The following is a 20,743-nucleotide window of genomic DNA, read 5'->3' as shown; positions in this document are numbered from 1 at the left end:
CGAACCACTTCGTACTGACACAGAAGTGCAAATTGCCCTTAAATGTTGTGTATGATACTCTGAGAGCTCCTATAGCACTTTTCTAGATCTTTATGCAGAGACTTATTAGCGTGCTGGTGACAGCAAGAGATATGGCAATGGGTAGACTGTGTGGGGAAGGCAACTTGGTAGAAGCAGTAGTGTGGACCCAACCAGTCAGACAAATCCTGCAGCAAAGCGGTTTATTTAAGAAAAACAGCAAAATAAATAAACTTTCAGGTCAGGTACAAAAGTGAGCAAAATAAAATACAGCCTTAACTTCAGGCAAAATAACGTCGAAGAAACTCCTGCTCGTTTGAGCGCTTACTAAACTGAAAATACTAACTGTATGTATGGTTTACTACCAGCCACACAAATCAAATAAAAAAAATACGGTACTGTATCAGAAGACTCTCAGTGTCAGGACAGACCCAGGCACTTCCTCTCCGTCCAGGAATTGCCCTGAAGTGCAGACTCTGCAACCTTTTATGGGCCGGTAATAAGCCTCAGGACCAACAACTGGGGCTGAAATCTGGACCACACATAAGTCAGAAATCTGGGGCTGATATAGCAGAACTCCGGCACTCTGCCTGTCACCTTCCCACAACTCATAATGGCTTGTGGTTCCAAATAGGCTATTGTTTTAGGCTACATTCACAAAAAGGACCAAAAGAATTCAAAAATGAACTGCTTAAGTAGCCAACATAAACAGAGTTCAAGGGACCCTTTTGGCTATAATGACTTTATTGACTTTTTCGTGTAGTGATTTCAGACGGATCTGCCCCAGATGGGCAACTGACGCATATGTTAACATGGCCCTAGTGTTGTAACTTGTAAGTATTGTTTGGCAAGGAAAAATACAAGCCAATGATCAGCTCATATGTAGAAAAAACTCAATTGTATAGATTCATATTATACTAGTGTAGTATGTAACCACACTATCCCTGGGGTTTTTATGTTGTAACTTGTGTGGCAAGGATAAAAACAGGCCAAAATTTAAACAGTTATACTCACCCCCACAGCTCTCTCTGCAGTCTCACTCACGGACTTGTAGGCGCGATGTAAGTGACATCATCACATTGCACCTACCTCTCCAGAAGCACAGCGGTGAAGTAGGAGCTGAGCTGTGACAGACCCTGCTTCACTCGCCAGTGTATTCAACTCATCTGCGTCCTCCAGACCTCCCACTGACCGGGACTGCGGGACAGGACCTTGAATCGGGGAATGTGCTGAGGAATCTGGGACAGTTGGGAGGTATGGCCAAGAGTAGGGTTGAGCATTCGGGATCGGGAAAGATCGGATTCCAATTAGCGATCGAGTAAATTTCACGATCGCGATCGGAATTCCGATCCCGATCTTTTCCAGTGGGATCGAGGTCAGAGGTTATTTCAAGATCAGTTCAACCCTAAAAGTGACTTTTCCCATAGAGAAGCATTGACTAGGGTTGAGCGATCGGGATCGGGAAAGATCGGATTTTGAAATCTCAAGATCGGCTCAATGCTATTGTATATATAATATACAACTAAGGTTGAGCAATTGGGATCAGGAAAGATCGGATGCTGATCAGCGATCAAGCAAATTTCATGATCAGGATTGGCTGGAAAATGATCGGAAATCGGATTTTAAAATCGGTCCTGAAATCTCAAGATTGGCTCAACCCTAGCTAAGAGGCTACTGAACAGGGTATGTGGTGTTTACTTTACTTGTCCTAGAAAATAATACCGGTCTGCTGCGCTCTGTAACTTAGATAAAACTGTGTTTCAAGAAGAATATTGTGTTGTGACCTAGTATAATCTCATACCATTCTAGTGATTGGAAAGAACGACTAAACATCACATAAAAAAATAAAACATTTTATTATACTTCAAAACCAATTACACATAAAGTCATGAAGGGATGGAATCATCAATGTACAAGCATCAGCTAAAATATCAGGACTACACTGTACTGAATAATTTTCGATAAGTGGTCATATTATATTTTGGAGCAGCATGCCAAGTCATTTCAAAAATATCAGCTAAATCCTAAGCAGGTCTTTTCCATATCTTATTCCAAAAACACTTGTGCAATTGAAGAGGTTATCCAGGTATATGGACTTATTACACTAGAGACAGCCCCACAAACCCAGTATTATCCCAACAAACCGAGTAGTATCTGATCTTATATATTTGTAGCACATTATTAATATTGTTATTGTTTATTTATACAGTACCATTAATTACATGGTGCTTTACATTTGGGGGTTACATACAGTACACAGAATATACAGGTAGATATAATACTAACAGTGACCGACTGGCACAGTGGGGTAGAGGGCCCTGCCCACGAGGGCTTACAATCTATGGGGGAAGGGGGGTAGAGACAGAAGGAGAGGGGGAGACTGTACAGATGGCAGTGCGGTGATAGTGTTATTGGAGGTTGTAGGCCTTCCTGAATAGGTGAGTCTTCAGGGCCTTCTTGAATCCTGTGATTGTGGGGGTCAGTCTTATGTGTCTTGTTAAGGAGTTCCAGAGTATGGGGGGATGCACAGGAGAAATCTTGGAGGCGGTTGTGTGAGGAGCGGATGAGGGCAGAGCGAAGTAAGAGGTCATTGGAGGATCTGAGGTTACGTGTGGGCAGGTAGCACATGTGAGCTATTTATAAGGGTTGTCCGGGATTTAGAGCCGCAAGTGATATGTGACGTGTGTCAATGGCGTGATCGGTCCCTCTTCAGTGACCGCTGAGTGACCATTGATTTCAATGGGAAAAAAAAAAAAATGGTCACAAAAAAATGAAAAAATGATTTCAATGGTCACATGAGGCTCAGGACCCCGGCATGCAATAGAAAGGGAACCCATGGCAGAAAACAGAGCACCATTGCTTTTTTTTTCTTTTACAACCTTGGTCACCCCATGGATTGCGCCGAATACTGGAAATCTCCTTTAGACTATTCAGGATTCAGAATTGAATTTCTAAAAGCCTGTTGTTTTTGTGTGGCTGATGCTAGGAATATCTGTTTGCCTAGTTCATATTATATATACTAGCTCGAATCAAGTGTGCAAGTATGTATGGAAGGTCAAGCTTTCAGCTGGGTGCTCAGCTATCCTTTAAAGACAGATCAGATCAATCAGACTCTAAGAGACCACATCAATACCTTTTTCTTTTAGAATATATCAAATTCTGTTTGGAATTCCATTCTCCTTGAAGACCTTAGAGCAGCCAGTATTTTATCTTGATACATATGATGGTTGTAGGATAAAACAAGCCTCGTAATGCATTCCCAGATATTTGATAAGCAGAGTAAAGGTATCTATACTGAGTAAATAGCTGTCAACTGGATTTAACTGACAACTATTTCATTTACGCTAGGTTCACACTAGCATTGGGGCTTCCATAATAATTTTCTCTGCATTTTTCAAGCAGAATGGGGGACGGAATCCCTGAACGGTCATCTAACTCAAGTGTGACCGAAGCCTTAACTTTCCCATCAGCTTGTATGTGTTCCAATTGAGGAGGTGGGAGGAAGTCAATGGTAGACACCTCTGGCAGTGGATTATCTGCCATGTTGTACAGATGTGTTCCTCTAACCTTCCTTCTTCGTTGTATATGTCCAGATAAGTGAATCATAAAATCAAGTTTTCAAAATATGATTTTGTGATATTCTGTCACAAAGTGATATTCTCGGTGGCGTCCCGGGAACCATGTTGTATTATTGGATTCTACATATTTAATCAGAAATTGCAGTCCTTAGAGATTAATATTGTAGTTTGTCTGTTGCAAATGAATAGTTCAGGTGACTATAAAAAAAAACTTTGCAATATTTCTTCAGAGAAAAATGCCTGTTTCCTCTTACCTGCTCTTCTCCTGCTAACTGCTCAGCTCACAGCCAGGTGTGTCTTGACTAAAGACACTTAAGGTTGGAGTTAATAGAAGTCTATCTAGAGAGGAAGGGAAAGGAGGAAGAGGAGTGACTGAAAAGCAGAAAAAAATTATTTTGCCAGAGATTATTCTCATGTATACGGTGCAGTATGGTTAAAACTTGTTGGGAAATTACTATACAAATTTATGGTTATTCAATGCAGCACATAAATGTGCCTGTTTTTCACTCACTTTGCTCCTTCTTCTCCCCCTCCCTAGACTTATATGCAACATGATCTGTTTGTAAGCTCTAGCCCATCTTCACTGAGTAGCGAATTGAGTAGTTTAACAGGCAGGGGAGGACTGCAAAGAGAATAGGCTCATCTTCTAATAAAATATATTACAAAGTTTCTTATCAATTGAACTATTAACTTCCAAAAAAAAAACCAATTACTCTTTAACCAAATTTAAGCATAAGTACAGAGGACATATCTGTCAATGTACACGCCACATATAAGGCTGGTCTTACACGACAGTAGAGGTTTTTGAGGTCCGCAATTTGCTGATCAGCAAAACTAATTTCACTCTCTGCAGACGTCTGTGTCCATCCTCAGAGTGCAGATGTCAAAGACAGTCCGTGCCATGATGTCCGTGACTTTGCGGACCTGTGGTATTCAGTGCGGACACCGGTCACGGCACGACACACCATGGATAAAATATCTGGTGCCATAAGAGAATGCACTGAATACAATGTGTCCGCAAATGGTCCGCAATTGAGAACCCACAATTGTGGACCATTTGCGGATTTAACTTACGTTCGTGTAAGACCAGCCTAAGGAACTCGACCAGTCCTTCCAAAATCTTCAGTTCATCTGACTTTGCTCTTATGTGTAGGAGTACCTTTACATCACGACCCAGTTCTCTTCATTTGTCATTCTTGTTTATTTCTTTACCGCTGTCATATTATAGTATAGGGCATAGGCTTATGCAAATTCAAGGTTTATTGTTGAACAGTGCTGTATTGAATGAGGTTGTCTTAACCCAGATGATTGTGGCAGAGAGAATAATTTCATAGGACCTAATTAAATTCAGAAATTAGACATTTGTGTAGAAAGAAATATTACTAATGACTTCAGGGATGACACTCCGCTTGCCTTGCCACACAAGTGCTAGATCTTTCTTTCTGCAGCAGTGCATATGAGACAGCTCATCAAAATGATAGATCATGTGACAGCAAATGAGGGCTATAAACTTCCCCATTACTTGGAGTGATAGAGATTCCCATCCACCGTAGCTTTAGTTGGAAAATATATCTCTATACCGCATGTTCTCCCTAGTACAAGGTTTCAGCCAAATAACCTTAAGCTACTTACCCAAAGTTCTATGTTTGATCTCCAAAAGTTGTTTAATGCCAGTTTTATATAGCAAGGAAAGTGCATTACAGTCACGAACTGCAGCTTCATAATTATAGATGGTGTGTAAGGTAAAGTTTCAAAAGAAATTTCAGCTATGTTCACATTGAAAACCTTTACGGTTGATTTAATGTCTCAGGAGACCATTTACCATCCAAGTTCTTCATTGATCACTTAAAGGGTGACTTGGTGTATAATGTATACATCTGTACTGGTATGTAATAGCCTTTCATTCCAACAAAGATGTTTTTTGTTCCTTTAAGTATTGATCCACCAAGAGAGTTTTTCTATGCAAACAGAGCAAAACAAGGCAAGCATTTACAAGTTCTCCTGAAGGCTGTAGCTACGTACAGTACGGCAACTCGATAAACAGAGCTTGTATATCATTCCCTTTATTCATGAAAGGAAATTGGTTTTAGCTTATGCTGTAATTTGCTTAAAAATGCCAACTGTGAAAAGAGCTTGGTCCAATTTAACCCATCTGTCGAAGACTAGACTAGCGCAGTAATAATGACATTTATACAAAATGGGACTGATTACAAGAAGTCTGTTGGGAATAGGCAGCATTCTCCAACATATTTAGGATATTTTACCAATTTCAGATATTTCCTCCAATGAATACTAATTTGTAAAGTACTCGAAAAGAATAAAAGTTGCACTTTAAATGTCACGCTCATTACTACAAGCGTCTCGTGCTATATTAAACAAGTGCATTAATTTTGCAATTAGCTACATTTAGAATGTGACAGTAATTTGTCACTATCAATCAAAAGACGGAAAAGTATGTATGATGTCTAATAGGCTTGGGTTTACCAATAAGCCACCATCATTAGTGATTTCCGGCACCTATGAGATGATGACAAATGTCAATGTATGTTTATCTTAGCTTCTTAGGCTATATTCATATAGAGGGAAGTTCATAATGGAGAGAATTTTTAAAGTCAGGTTTGCTGAATTCTACATTGGAGCAGTTTGTGCCAAATTTATAAAATGGGGGATGTTTGATACGTTTGGTGCATCTACAAAGCTAACACCAATGTCCTGAAATGTTACTCCACTTTCTCTGCTACTGGAAGGAGAGTTCAACAATATTTGAAATCTCTTTCCACAGGCTAGAAAGTTTTACTGGAGTAAAGACAACTAGACAGGCTAACCACATCCACTTTCCAACCACTTTTCAAAGTGAAATGTAATAATTTAAAAAGTTGTATATGTTCTTCCTTACCTTTTCTATTGACGTAATCAGGGAACTTTATGAACTACCTACACCATTTTCTGGCATACATAGGTGATGGTATACCAAATATGCGCCACATACCCTGGTCTATGCCTGACTCATTACTTTCCACAAATATTGACGGAGTGGGCCTGAAAGTAAGGCAGGTCAGGGCAGGGATGCCTTGGTCCTACATATTTATTATAACACATACCAGTTTTTTGCCATGAGTTACATAGAAGATCTATCGATTTCCATTTTGGCATATTCGTGTGTTCCTGATTTATCAAGATGCTGGAGCCTTGTACCTGTTGGGGCCTTTATTAAGAGGGTTTTCAACTCCTTCCTACCATAGGCATTTTTTTTTTTTTTTCGTTTTTGACTCCTTGCCAACCAAACCCCATATCTTTTATACTTTTCCGTTCACAGAGCTATATGAGCACTTAATGTTTGCAGGACAAATTGTAGTGATAACATATAATATGTACTGGGAAAATATTCAGGATGGTGTGCAATTGAAGGAAAACTATGTTTGTCCGACCTTCTTATGGGCTTTGTTTTTACAGTGTTAACTGTGCTGTCAAAATGACATGTTACCTATATTCTATGGGTTGGTACAATTCTGGGGATACCAAATTTATATAGGTTGGTTACATGTTTTAACCCCTTAAAGAAATACAAAATTAGATTATGACCCAGATGCATAACTTTACATTTGTCCACACTGAACTTCATTTGCCATGTGGGTGCCCAAACATTTAGTCTGTCTAAGTTAGAATATAACCGATGTACAATGTAACTCGTATATCCTCCATAGACTGCGCTGTATTACATAGCTTGATATCACCTGCAAAAATAGAGACAGTTCTATTAATCCCATATTCTATATCATTGATAAAAAAGTGAAATAACAGTGGACCTGGCAATGAATCCTGGGGTACACCACTTATAACAGAGGACTAGTCTAATGTGAAGTCATTCACCAGTATGTGACCCCACAGAGCCCTGATCTTAACATCATCCAGTCTGTCTGGGATTGCATGAAGAGACAGAAGTATTTGAGCAAGCTTACATTCACAGAAGATTTGTTCCTTGGTCCTTGATGTTTTGAAGAACTTCCCTACTGAACTTAAAAAACTGTACACAAGTGTATCTAGAAGAATTGATGCTGTTTGGAAGGCAAAGGGGATTATATCAAGTATTGCTGTGATGTACATTTCTCTTTTTATCATTCACTTAATTTTGTTAATTGAAAACATAAACATTTAACATTTCTATTTTTGATAGCATTCTTACTTTACAGCATTTGCAGTTAAACATTTGCTGTTCTAAATTATTTTATATTTTATACCAGAATCGGTAATACAAGATTATGTCTTTCCTTGCAGGTGGATCTTCTTCGTCCTACAAAGGTCACTGGAATTATTACACAAGGAGCTAAAGACTTTGGCCATGTGCAGTTTGTAGGCTCCTACAAGCTTGCATTCAGTAATAATGGTGAACACTGGACTGTCTATCAAGATGAAAAACAAAGAAAAGACAAGGTAATGTAAGGATACAGATAGTCCTATGATTTGTTGGCTTGTAAATTAATTTTGCACGTACCGCGTGTCATGTATTTCGGCAGTAAATCTGTCAGCTACTAGTCTACTGAGTGAACTTGACCAAAAAAAGAACAGATGGCGTAAAAACTAAAGTAAAAGAAAATCTTTTTTAAGAAGAAGAGTTAGTAGAGAATTTATAGCAAGGATATGAACACTGTCGAGATGTAGAACTTGAAAAATTTATTATACGTTGTGTCAAAACTTTGCTGCAATCAGTGACAACAGCACATGGCCTCCAAGGAGTCAGGGATAGAGAGAATCTGCCAGCTGCTTCCATAAATATCAGTCTTTAGTGTCGTGTATTAGACGGCATTAGCACACTATGTGTGCACTAAATGTTCCATATTACTTGGCTGCCTCTCTTAATATTTTGGTTTTGTTTTGGATTTTGGGGCTGAATCATCATGTCTGGTGCACCAGTTTTCTAAAGGCCTAAACACATCCACAGACAGGAATTTATATAGAAAAATTGTGACTTTTTCAATGTGTGCCCCTCTTACCATTGTGGTAAAGGTGGGTAGAGTAGCACAAGGATCACAATGGCCAGAAGAGGAATGCCTCGGCCAAACAATTTACAATGTAACTTTAGCCAGGTTGGGGTAGATTTCAGTTTTGGTGCAAGTGACCTTACTCCACCATACTAAATAAATCAGCCCCTATGTGTCAAGAACAGACTTGTTACATCTACAGGTCATAGATAAAATCACGAGGAGCTGTCCTTGTGTTCGAGGAGTCAAAACTCGCAATGTATTCACTGCCACACAAGGTGAAACTTACTAAAATAGATGCCGCTTTCCCGTCACACCATCAGGAGCTTTCAATACCATTACCTGAGGGCTGATAGTCTCCTTTTGTGACATTCTGACTCTGGATCATGCTCCCAATGCACTCTACTCCTCCTGATGTCCTCTGAGTAGAGTGGGGTCAGTCATCAGCATCATCAGGAGAGCTGAATTGGAAGACTTTCTTCATTCTCCATTGAGAATAAAGGATCAGGCATGTTGAATTACAACATCCCCAACCATTTTTTACACTAACATTTTTTACATTGAACAAATTTTGGCCAGACATTCAACACATTAAATCATCAAACTGGCTGAACTGTAAGGGTTATAGTAGTATTAATTGCAACCAGGCCTTGAAGCAACAGGTCACCCTTACAACACTAAACTTCTTTAATCTCCTTTTTTATTTCCGTTGAGACTTTCAGTCTGTAAATCACAAATGTATTAACCCTAACCTTTCGACCAATAAAAAGAAAACCTTGTGCCCGTAGATGGGTTCTGGTGTGGACCCAATGGTGACAGTTGCAGCTCCTACCTGGACACCGGCCAAAAAGGGTGGCAGAACTGTGGAAGGATGCAACACTAAAAGTAACTTTAGGCTGGAGGGCCATGTTTATTCAGTTCCAATCAAATGGAAAAAGGGCTACACGTTTCGACATTGGGTGGGTATCTTCTTCAAGGACAAGCAGGACGTGTCCACCAATGGCCTTGGAACCAAATCACTAACCTTTGGTGTACTGGAGTGACAGTGTGAAGAATTAATAATGTACAGCCTTTCACTGTCAGAAAGGCGAGAAAGAACCTTTTAATGCCAAAATGTAGTAGTTGGTAAGCAACATAGAGTCTATGAAAGAGTCTGTGGTGTACAAAAGGGGGCACTGACAGTGAATGGGAAGCTTGTGTGCATAGTTATGTTGTGAACTAGTATTCAGATGGTCTTTACCCAGATAGAAAGGAAAATGCTGTTAAAATGTACAGAGGTGAGAAAAAGTGGTGTAGGAATGCCCAAGCTGAAGCTTTGCACCAGGGCTGGTGAGCCTTTAGATATCCCCCTGAATGATCAGTTGGTTGGCAGACCCTAGTGTGACGTATATGGTCTCCTTTACTAGGGATAAAGATTGAATTAAGTAACTTTAATTTGTGTACAGCTCTGTAGAATATGTCGGTGCTATATTAGCAAGAGGAATTGCATAAATGATGAGTAGGTGCCCTGAGGTCTTTACTGCAGTTATAGATTTGGTCCACATGGATGCCCCTGATACAATGTCCTACTTCTTTATAAGCCACTTAGGTAGTCTGATAAAGATTCTGATTAATGACCTGTCCTATATAGCCTGCATTAATCTTCATAAATGTCCGCATTGCTGCATTGAAGAAATCCAGACTTATCTCCATTTATTAAGACAGCTGTATTCTTAATGTACGACCAAGGAGACTGAAGTATATACTATATACTGTATGTAAATAATACCAATTGTTCCTGCCGGTAGCCAGAAAAACAGAACACTACCATCGACTACTGCATCTATTTGTTCTATAACTGCAGTTCAATATATAAAGAAGGACGATAACAGAAGGACGATTAAGTCTTTCTTAAGAATTCTGCTTAGAAAAGACTGAAGATAAAAGAATCCTAGCGGAACAAAGTAAATATGAAGTGATTTTTTTTGGTTTTGCATTGATTTTACTTATTGAGGTTTCCAGATGAAACCAAGTAACTGGCTCAGTGCGGGGGATTAAGTAAGAGTTACTGTATCTCCTATAAACCTAGCCTGGTTATATATAATTGTCACTTAGATGGATTAATGCCACGTAGTCGCGTGTGTTTAGTTACCATATGGTCTTCAACAACAGAATTATACATCCTTTGAGAAATATTAACTTCCCAGACCCATCAGTATGTTTTAAGCCAGCTGCTATCTAACTTATGATTGCCTTGAAGACATAGTTCAGAACAACAACTGTTTCCTACTGGGTATTCTATCATTCACAGTTATGTTTAAAGTATTGTGGTTTTTTTAAGAAACTCAGATTTACTTACAAATGTGTTCTTCTGTTTTAAGCAAGATACCATTAAGGAAGAACATAACATTTGCATTTCAAGACACTCTGCTGCCTTCTGCAATTCCCTGTTGCCTGCAAAATGCAGCTTAGATTTAGCGCAGTTGTGTTAATATCATCTCAATAAACATTAGTAAACTAGATGGCGGTAAGAAAGGTTTTTCAGGTCCCAGTTGAGCGACAATAAAAGGTCTTTGAAGTCATGCAATACAGAGGTCAAGACTGTTTCTGGCTTTGGATAATCTTTTTATTTGAAGGATCGCCTGATAATAAGCTGGTAATAGTTTTGCTTCCTTTAGGGCTCCCAATGATCAGATGTAACGTGTACAGAAGATTGACAGTAAGCGTTTCAGTTCCATTGCAGCACCAGCACAGGAGAAATCGAGCACTATGCATTTCCCATCCAAATCAATAGGTTGCCTATTTAATGCAAACATGATGGGTCCTCCAGAGGACTACTATACATGTTCTTTGTAGCTACTCTCCTCTCTAGCCAAAAGGTGTGGGATGTTGGATGTCAAAGCCTTTCTATTATCTGAGAATTCCAGAAAAGTATATTTCGGATGGCAAGCTAAACCAGACAAGTCCATCTATAGAAAATGCAGAAGATACAGATTTAGTCAATAGTTTCAGCTTTATATAAAGTTGAAAGTGCAGATATAGGATAGTAGTATTAAAAAATATCAACATGTAGATAGGAAAGGGGAAACAAACCACTTCAATGGGTGATATACAGTAGTGATATAGATGTATATACTTCTGTATGACTCCTCTTGGCTGGACATGACACAAGATGATTAGCTTTTCAAAGCAATACCAATTTGTCATATTGTATCATGAAGTGAAAAGCTGTGTGTTTCTATGTGCAGTCACACTGGGGTGGCTGAACATTGAACCTTATGTTATAGTTTGCAGTCTTTTAATGTTTTTTTTAAAAAAATATGTATTATTGTATTGAATTGGTTTCTTGAGAAATTGGAGTTCCTAACTAAAATTAATCTACAGTGGAGGTGGCCATATCTACATTTAAACAGGTTTTCATATCCTGTGTCTGACCCCCACAGATTATAAGATTTGATGTTTTGTCTGGCTTGTTTGAATAAATGGCCAGCATGTAATGTTATTCCAGTCCCAGTGAGAATGATGATAATACCGGAGTACAGCACTTGTCTATCTTTGTCAGAGTCTCTCCAGCCAAAGTGTTTGGGACTTTTTGTAGATTGGGTTCCACTGACATTCTACAGCAGTTTTTAACCAACCAGTGAATGGTTAGGGGAATAGTGTCCGTGGGTTCCTGATTGTTCCTTCCCATCTGCAGATACGATTTTGAACAGATACTCCCACTGATGTCATGCCATTACTGGAACCTATAACCATAGCTTAAATCATATAACTTTCAGATAAAGTTCCAGTTGTCCAAACATACTTTTCTGCTTGAATTGTTCTACCCAGGTGTGTAGAGAGGCAATAACCCACTGACTGTAAGGTTGCTGTAGCACCCGTCTGACATCTAGTGGGTATTGTGCAGTGGTATAACTAAAGTCTTGTGGGTCCCAGTGCAATCTTTTGTCTGGACCCCCTACCTCATCCCTACAGTGACTTCTTGATAGTGATGGTTACGGGTACTAAGTAGTTTAATCCACCTTAGTGTGGTTATGGTAATCTGTGGGTCTCCATGGTTTATGGGTCAGATGGAAGCTGCAATCTTATTACTGATGCTGTGCTTATGGGCCCCCTAAGACTCCTGGGTCCTGGTGTGACTGCACCCTCTGCACCCCCTCAAGTTATGCACCTGCGATTATGTATCTGTCCTGATTAGAATAGGACCTCTATACAATACTCACTGGCATGCTGTTGCATCCCTCCATCTCCACACTGTTAGATCAGGAGGTAGAATATGCCTGGGGTTAAAAGCTAAATTACTCTATTATATTTATAGTCTTTTTCTCTTATAATATATATATATATATATATATATATATATATATATATATATATATACAGTCCTATGAAAAAGTTTGGGCACCCCTATTAATCTTAATCATTTTTAGTTCTAAATATTTTGGTATTTGCAACAGCCATTTCAGTTTGATATATCTAATAACTGATGGACACAGTAATATTTCAGGATTGAAATGAGGTTTATTGTACTAACAGAAAATGCGCAATATGCATTAAACCAAAATTTGACCGGTCCAAAAGTATGGGCACCTCAACAGAAAAGTGACATTAATATTTAGTAGATCCTCCTTTTGCAAAGATAACAGCCTCTAGTCGCTTCCTGTAGCTTTTAATCAGTTCCTGGATCCTGGATAAAGGTATTTTGGACAAACAATTCAAGTTCAGTTAAGTTAGATGGTCGCCGAGCATGGACAGCCCGCTTCAAATCATCCCACAGATGTTCAATGATATTCAGGTCTGGGGACTGGGATGGCCATTCCAGAACATTGTACTTGTTCCTCTGCATGAATGCCTGAGGATTTGGAGCGGTGTTTTGGATCATTGTCTTGCTGAAATATCCATCCCCGGCGTAACTTCAACTTCGTCACTGATTCTTGAACATTATTCTCAAGAATCTGCTGATAATGAGTGGAATCCATGCGACCCTCAACTTTAACAAGATTCCCGATGCCGGCATTGGCCACACAGCCCCAAAGCATGATGGAACCTCCACCAAATTTTACAGTGGGTAGCATGTGTTTTTCTTGTAATGCTGTTTTTTTTGGACGCCATGCATAACGCCTTTTTTTATAACCAAACAACTCAATTTTTGTTTCCAAAATGAAGCTGCCCTGTCCAAATGTGCTTTTTCATACCTCAGGCAACTCTATTTGTGGCGTACGTGCAGAAACGGCTTCTTTCTCATCACTCTCCCATACAGCTTCTATTTGTGCAAAGTGCGCTGTATAGTTGACTGATGCACAGTGACACCATCTGCAGCAAGATGATGCTGCAGCTCTTTGGAGGTGGTCTGTGGATTGTCCTTGACTGTTCTCACCATTCTTCTTCTCTGCCTTTCTGATATTTTTCTTGGCCTGCCACTTCTGGGCTTAACAAGAACTGTCCCTGTGGTCTTCCATTTCCTTACTATGTTCCTCACAGTGGAAACTGACAGGTTAAATCTCTGAGACAGCTTTTTGTATCCTTCCGCTGAACAACTATGTTGAACAATCTTTGTTTTCAGATCATTTGAGAGTTGTTTTGAGTAGCCCATGATGCCACTCTTCAGAGGAGATTCAAATAGTAGAACAACTTGCAATTGGCCACCTTAAATACCTTTTCTTATGATTGGATACATCTGGCTATGAAGTTCAAAGCTCACTGAGGTTACAAAACCAATTTTGTGCTTCAGTAAGTCAGTAAAAAGTAGTTAGGAGTATTCAAATCAATAAAATGATAAGGGTGCCCATACTTTTGCACCGGTCAAATTTTGGTTTAATGCATATTGCGCATTTTCTGTTAGTACAATAAACCTCATTTCAATCCTGAAATATTACTGTGTCCATCAGTTATTAGATATATCAAACTGAAATGGCTGTTGCAAACACCAAAATATTTAGAACTAAAAATGATTAAGATTAATAGGGGTGCCCAAACTTTTTCATAGGACTGTATATATATATATATATATATATATATATATATATATATATATATATATTTATTTTATTTTTTTTAATGTAGATTGTGAACCCCATATAGGGATCACTATGCACATATTTTTTCTCTTCCTATCAGTATGTTTTTGCAGAATGGGAGGAAATCCATGCAAACACGGGGAGAACATACAAACTCCTTACAGATGTTGTTCTTGGCAGGATTCGAACCCATGACTCCAGCGCTTCAAGGCTGCAGTGCTACTGTGTTGCCCCTCTCTTATAATATTTAATGTGATTGCGCACTATTTGTTGTGTTTACAAACTGCTTTCCAGGTTTCAGCAATCTTCATGTTATTGAACAGTAGGCAGCTGCATTGGGCCCAAGAGCCTTATGGGACTATAAGGTGCCTCTTCCGAATATGAGCAGACTCTATAAATAATATATATAAACATATGGAGGGCTTAGTACAGGTTTTGCATTGGGGCCCAAGATTTTCATGTTGTGACTCTGGTTATTATGAGAATACTATGGAAGTGCTTTATTTTTTATTAAATTTATCATGTATATATCAGTAATATACATATATTTTTTTTTTATATACACAGGTTTTTCAGGGAAATTTTGACAATGACACACACAGAAAGAACGTTATTGATCCACCGATCTATGCAAGATTTATAAGGATCCTACCCTGGTCATGGTACGGCCGAATCACATTAAGAGCTGAGCTACTAGGTTGCACTGAAGAGGACTGACAGCTTTCATCATCTGACCATTCAACACAAAAAAAAATCATCATTTGAATATTTCAAAAACTGTGCAAAACCTGAAAGAAAAAAAATGAATGGATTTTCATTTGAACAAGTGCTCACTTTTTGGTAGGCTGGTAACTGTTTTTGCAAGGTAGTCTGTGCCTGCCCTTAAAATGATCCCACCAGTAAATATCCTTTAAATACTGTCCCTTTGTATTGAAATGTTTTCATTTTCTTCTACGTTGTTCACACTGGTTGAAATACATTGGGGAGAGAGGCAGCATCATTTTATTCTTGTTTTTTGTTTTGTTTTTTTTTTCCTTTTACATGTCTATATTTTTATGAGCAAAAGAAAAATGCAATTATAGGGATTTTTGCCTGAGCTAAAGAAATTGCCAACCGAAATTTGTTTTCATTTCTACTTTCCACCCTTAAAACCTGATGCTGCAGAGTAGCAATAAGACGTCTCTGGGATGACTGCATTATCCTAATTGCTTCCCTTGTGCCTATCAAAATATTAATATTTACATCTCAGATTTTACAAATCCATTTGATTTACACCGGTGAAATTACAAACTTTCAATAACATATTTTTCTCTTAATTTCATTCCTATTGTGCATGTTCTTGAGGCATGTTATTACTTGTGTTGGAAACATTTTCTTCCTCAATGACTTGAATACTAAATATGTGCAAAGACTGGATTTTCTGTTCTGCATGTCATAAACGTAACAATACATCAATATCTCATTCCTTTTTACTTTATTACATAGAATGCACTGACGTCCAAGATTATTATACTAGCAAATCTTCTGACTTAGCCCAAGGCATTATATTTCTCTGCAAATTATTATTTTTTTTTATGCATAAGAACAGTACTAAAAAGTTTTACTTAGTAAGCAGAATTGCATATGCATACGTTATATATATATATATATTAATATACATAAATATATTTAGTTTAATCGGAATTATTTTAGGTGCATACAGTAGCATGGAGGGAGATGATAAAATCGATAGGCTTGTACGCATAATGCATTTCATATGTCAATAGGCGTGTCTTCTAGTTTACAATTTGTTAAGCATAGTCTTTTAACATAAGAAAAAATGGAAAGCAAATGTATTGTATTGATGACATACAACATACAAGTTTTTCTTTGAACAATTGTGGACCTACATATGTGTTTGTGTAGAGGAAAATATTGTTTTTTTGTTGGTAACACCAGTTGATAAAGAGTGTGATAATGTGGTGGTATCTGCTCAACTTGTTCTGGTTACTTGAAATATTAAACTATTTAAGTTACGTGCATACACATCCATATTCTTTCTCAATGGAATAATTTAATATGTATCAGTTCAGACCTGAAGTTTAAATATTTACCAAAAAATCCCTACCAGCATTTAATGTGAGCATAGCTATAGACAGACAGCTTTGGCCACATAAGTAGGCAGACAGTCTAATAAATGGCACGTGGTGGATGAAGAGTTTGCATTGGGGCCCACGCGTTTCAAGTTATGCCTCTCGACATGGCATATCTAGGTTATGGTGAATATGGAAGAGGAGTACAGAAGATTTACAGCCCAAAAAAGTGTATATATACCAAATAATAAGCTTAGACTAATAGCTCCATTTAGTATTTCTCTTCTGATCTTAACAGATTGAACAGATTGGGGGCAACACGGTGGCTCAGTGTTTAGCACTGCAGCCTTGCAGCGCTGGAGTCCTGGGTTTGAATCCCACCAGGAACAACATCTGCAAGGAGTTTGTATGTTCTCCCCGTGTTTGCGTGGATTTCCTCCCATACTACAAAAGACATACTGATAGGAAAAAAATGGACATTGTGATCCCTATATGGGGCTCACAATCTACATAAAGGAAAAAAATAGATTGAACCGGTTGAGGAATAACTGTGTATTTTTAATATTTCTGAACTGATCTCCTAAACAAATCCAAAAAATTTGAGGTCATGTGATCCAAATTTTGTTTGTTAATTTTTTTGTTTTTACTGTGCTACATATCTAATTCCACTAGATGTCAATGTCCTGTCTGTCTGTATAATGTCCTTCAAAAATGTATATTGTGTATGATGTTGTATTCAACCTTGGTGAACAATATTAAAGAGAAAGTCAAACATAACAATGACCCTTGGTTGTAAAATAATTATTTAAGAACACTGCCCACACTTTGCACTTTATAATATACCGTTTGTTCAAAATTGTGATTTTTTTTCTCCATTTATTATACTGGTTTGAGTATTGCTATGTTTAAGTAATGCACTTACATTCATTTTCCCATTTTTATTACATAAGCGCCACATGGTTATTTCCAAATGTCTGTTTCTTTTTTGTGTTCTATCCGAGTGTAAAAGCCTTCTACATTCTCTCAAACAATATGCTTAGTGTTTCAGCCAAAATATATTCACATTTATGTAGTAATGCTGCAGGGGAAAATTTTATTTTGTCTTCTTGGTTAAATATTACAGCTATAATATGAGAAATGCTGAGGTTTTACCTTTACTATTAAAGGTTTTTGCAAAGGGAAATATTTTAAAAACATGAAATAAGCAAAAAAAATTTGAAAGATTTAATTTGCTTTTTTTTTTTTTTTAAAGCATTTATGTATGCTCAGTGTTATATCATGAGAAAACACAGAGATGATAGCACTTCATAATCTTTGAGTTGCTGGATCGTTCTCAGGCTATTTTATGTTGATGGCTTATTCTTAGCATAGGCCATCAATGTCAAAATTGTGGAGTCCAAATGGAATGTGGTGCGTGAGCTCAGCACTGTGGCCTCTTCATGACCAGACGCAAAACCATTCTGCGGTGGCTGTGCCTAATACTAAACATATGTTAGCCCTCTCCCATTCACTAAAATGGAACTGAGCTGTAGTAAGATGCAGCTGCTACAAAAAAAAACAAACAAAAAAACAAAACAATCTACAATGAAGAAGCAGGTTGTTCCTCTTGAGCACAGCACTGTAACCTCTTTATTACCGGGCACAACACCATATATACTGTAGTGACTGTGCAAGGTACTAAACATACTTTAGCCCTCTCCCATTTACTAAAATAGAACTGACTAAGCTGCAGCTTCTACAAAAAACAACAACAAAAAAACGTACAATGAAGAAGCAGGTTGTACCTCTTGTGCACAGTAAACCGTTCTGAGATTCCCCGATAATGATGGTTGATGGTCTATCCTAACCATAATTAATCTATATTAATATCCTGGAAACCCCTTTAAATGGATTGTATTGGATTAGAAATATGTGCTGTGGCCCTCATGTCTATGGGCTGTGTATGGTATTGCATCTCACTCACGTTACCAATGGAAAGCTAAAATCAGCCCGTGACAAGAATCGTGCTGTTTCCAGGGAGTCTATTATTACTTACTTCTTATGGGTTTTTGTAAATAATGAACCCATGGGTTGTGGGCTGGCTGAGACCGAAGATCATGTTATTGGATCCAGGGGGCAACACGGTGGCTCAGGAGCTAGCACTGCAACCTTGCAGCACTGGAGTCCTGGGTTCGAAACCTGCCAAAGACAACATCTGCAAGGAGTTTGTATGTTCTCCCCATGTTTGCATGGATTTCCTCCCAAAGACATGCTGATAGGGGAAAAAATGTACATTGTGAACCCTATAAAGTATAAAAGTTTTTGGATTCAGCACTCAGCCCCTAAATTGCTATGCCTCCTCCCTCCTCTACCTTGTTCATGGGTAGGTATATGTACTATGTGGGAAGGTTTTAATATTAAAATTTTGTCTTCATCCAGTGAGAATGATACAGTTATACAGTGAGCTGAGTAGACCAAGCTGGTACCACTCAAATTATAGGTGCGAACCATAGATTAAGGCACTGCGCTCACTCAAAATTTTTCAAAACACACAAAACTTTAATCAAAAACACACCATCTCACATGACGTTGAGCAGCGTTTTGGAATAACGCACCCCTTTTTCAAGTGAGACAAGGTGATAGAGAGGGATCCTCTATCAGGAAATAGTAACATATGATAATCCCTTTAATGTTGTTGCGTGGGGATATCTTCCCTGGACAGAGGGATTTCATATTGGCAGTCTTCTCTGGGACTTATCTGTTGCTCGGTGCACCCTTTGTTTATTCACTACAGTTATACAGTGAACATTGGAGAGGAGGGAATAGGTGGAATGAATGGATGCTGTTTATGTTCTTGAGATCCAGGGTCAAAACCAGCCCGGGAACCTTTGGCTTTGTCACATACAAAATCCTGAAGGAAGTAATGATAAACTACCTGGAGAACCACTTCAAATAATATAAGAACATAATTCAGAACCATATAACTGTATGAATCTAAAATATCTAGAGAATTCTCTCTTCAGCACTCCATTTTGTTTTGCATTTAGTCCCAAATGTGTTATAAGCATTCACCCAAAGGGCTTGTTGCAAAACCTGGTTCTAGTTTTATGTTGACTTTCTCTTTTGATACGATTAATTCAGCTTTGAAGACAAAAGGGTACTGTACAACATACAAAATATAAAGTGATGGCTAGGGATCTCACTACGTATGAAATGTCAAACACAGTAACCTTTGCAACTTTTCAAACTGTGTAATACTAAAATGTTTTTGTAAATATTAAAATCATGTAGGTTGATGTAAAATCAGTATGACATTGTCTAGTCTTCAAGCCTAAAATAAACTTTTGAAAATGTAGGCCATTTTATATGGTTTCTGTGGTTTTATTGATCATTGGATCCAGGCAAATAACAGATACATAAACTTTTACAATGACTTTAAAAATGAATTCACTGTAATTTAATCCTTTGCAAAGTGGCAAAGTACAAGTGAATATAAGAAACTTTATAATATATCTTAGAACAGAAAAATGCCTCTTATTACACTTATCTGGCTCTTTTCTTGTTCTACCCTGAGCTGACACTCACTCTAAAATCTCTGCTGAATTCTGTCTTGTTTGAGCAAGATGAACACAAACTCATAGAGGTATCATATTATAGCTCACATTAAAAGTCTATGGAGAGGGGAGGGGAAGGAATGAGGAGGGAGAGACAGATGGAAGCTTCAGCATCTTCACACAGTATTATTATCCTCAATAGTCTCTCAAGTAATCGCTCTACACAGTATTTTTCTCCCCAGTAGCCTCCAGTGGCCCCTTCACACAGTATTATTGATCCCACTATACACACACAGTTGTGCCATACAAATAAAAAAAAAACATACTTACCCAGTATTCTGAAGATCTTTTCTTGTTCTTGGCTTGGCGCAGCACATCTGTAAGGAACAGTAGACATTACTAGAAGATGCCTGCCTAATGGAGCCAGAAGATAAGGCTTCACAGTTACTGTACATCCAACGTTAACTGAAAGAAGACATCTGGTAGAGTAGGGAATACACGGCTTCCTCCTCTACCATTAATTTTGATTGTATTGGTGTCCTGTAGACCCCAATACAGTTGAAAATG

The 20,743-nt window shown here is 38.2% G+C and overlaps 1 protein-coding gene across 2 annotated transcripts in view; it reads left to right on the top strand.

Annotated features, from left to right (window-relative positions):
* EDIL3 (EGF like repeats and discoidin domains 3) overlaps positions 1–16,652 on the top strand; it is a 564,630-nt gene extending 547,978 nt beyond the window's left edge. For both annotated transcript variants that reach the window (XM_075271229.1, XM_075271236.1), the window contains 2 exons: positions 7,872–8,027; positions 15,139–16,652. In XM_075271229.1, the coding sequence (XP_075127330.1) occupies positions 7,872–8,027; positions 15,139–15,288 (306 nt within the window). In that variant the 3' untranslated portion in view covers positions 15,289–16,652. The remainder of the gene's footprint in view (positions 1–7,871; positions 8,028–15,138) is intronic.
* The last annotated feature ends 4,091 nt before the right edge of the window (positions 16,653–20,743 follow it).

The sequence above is a fragment of the Leptodactylus fuscus genome, chromosome 1 (genome assembly GCF_031893055.1).
Source record: "Leptodactylus fuscus isolate aLepFus1 chromosome 1, aLepFus1.hap2, whole genome shotgun sequence".
Classification (NCBI taxonomy): Eukaryota; Metazoa; Chordata; class Amphibia; order Anura; family Leptodactylidae; genus Leptodactylus; species Leptodactylus fuscus.
This window is presented reverse-complemented; position numbering and strand designations above follow the sequence as displayed.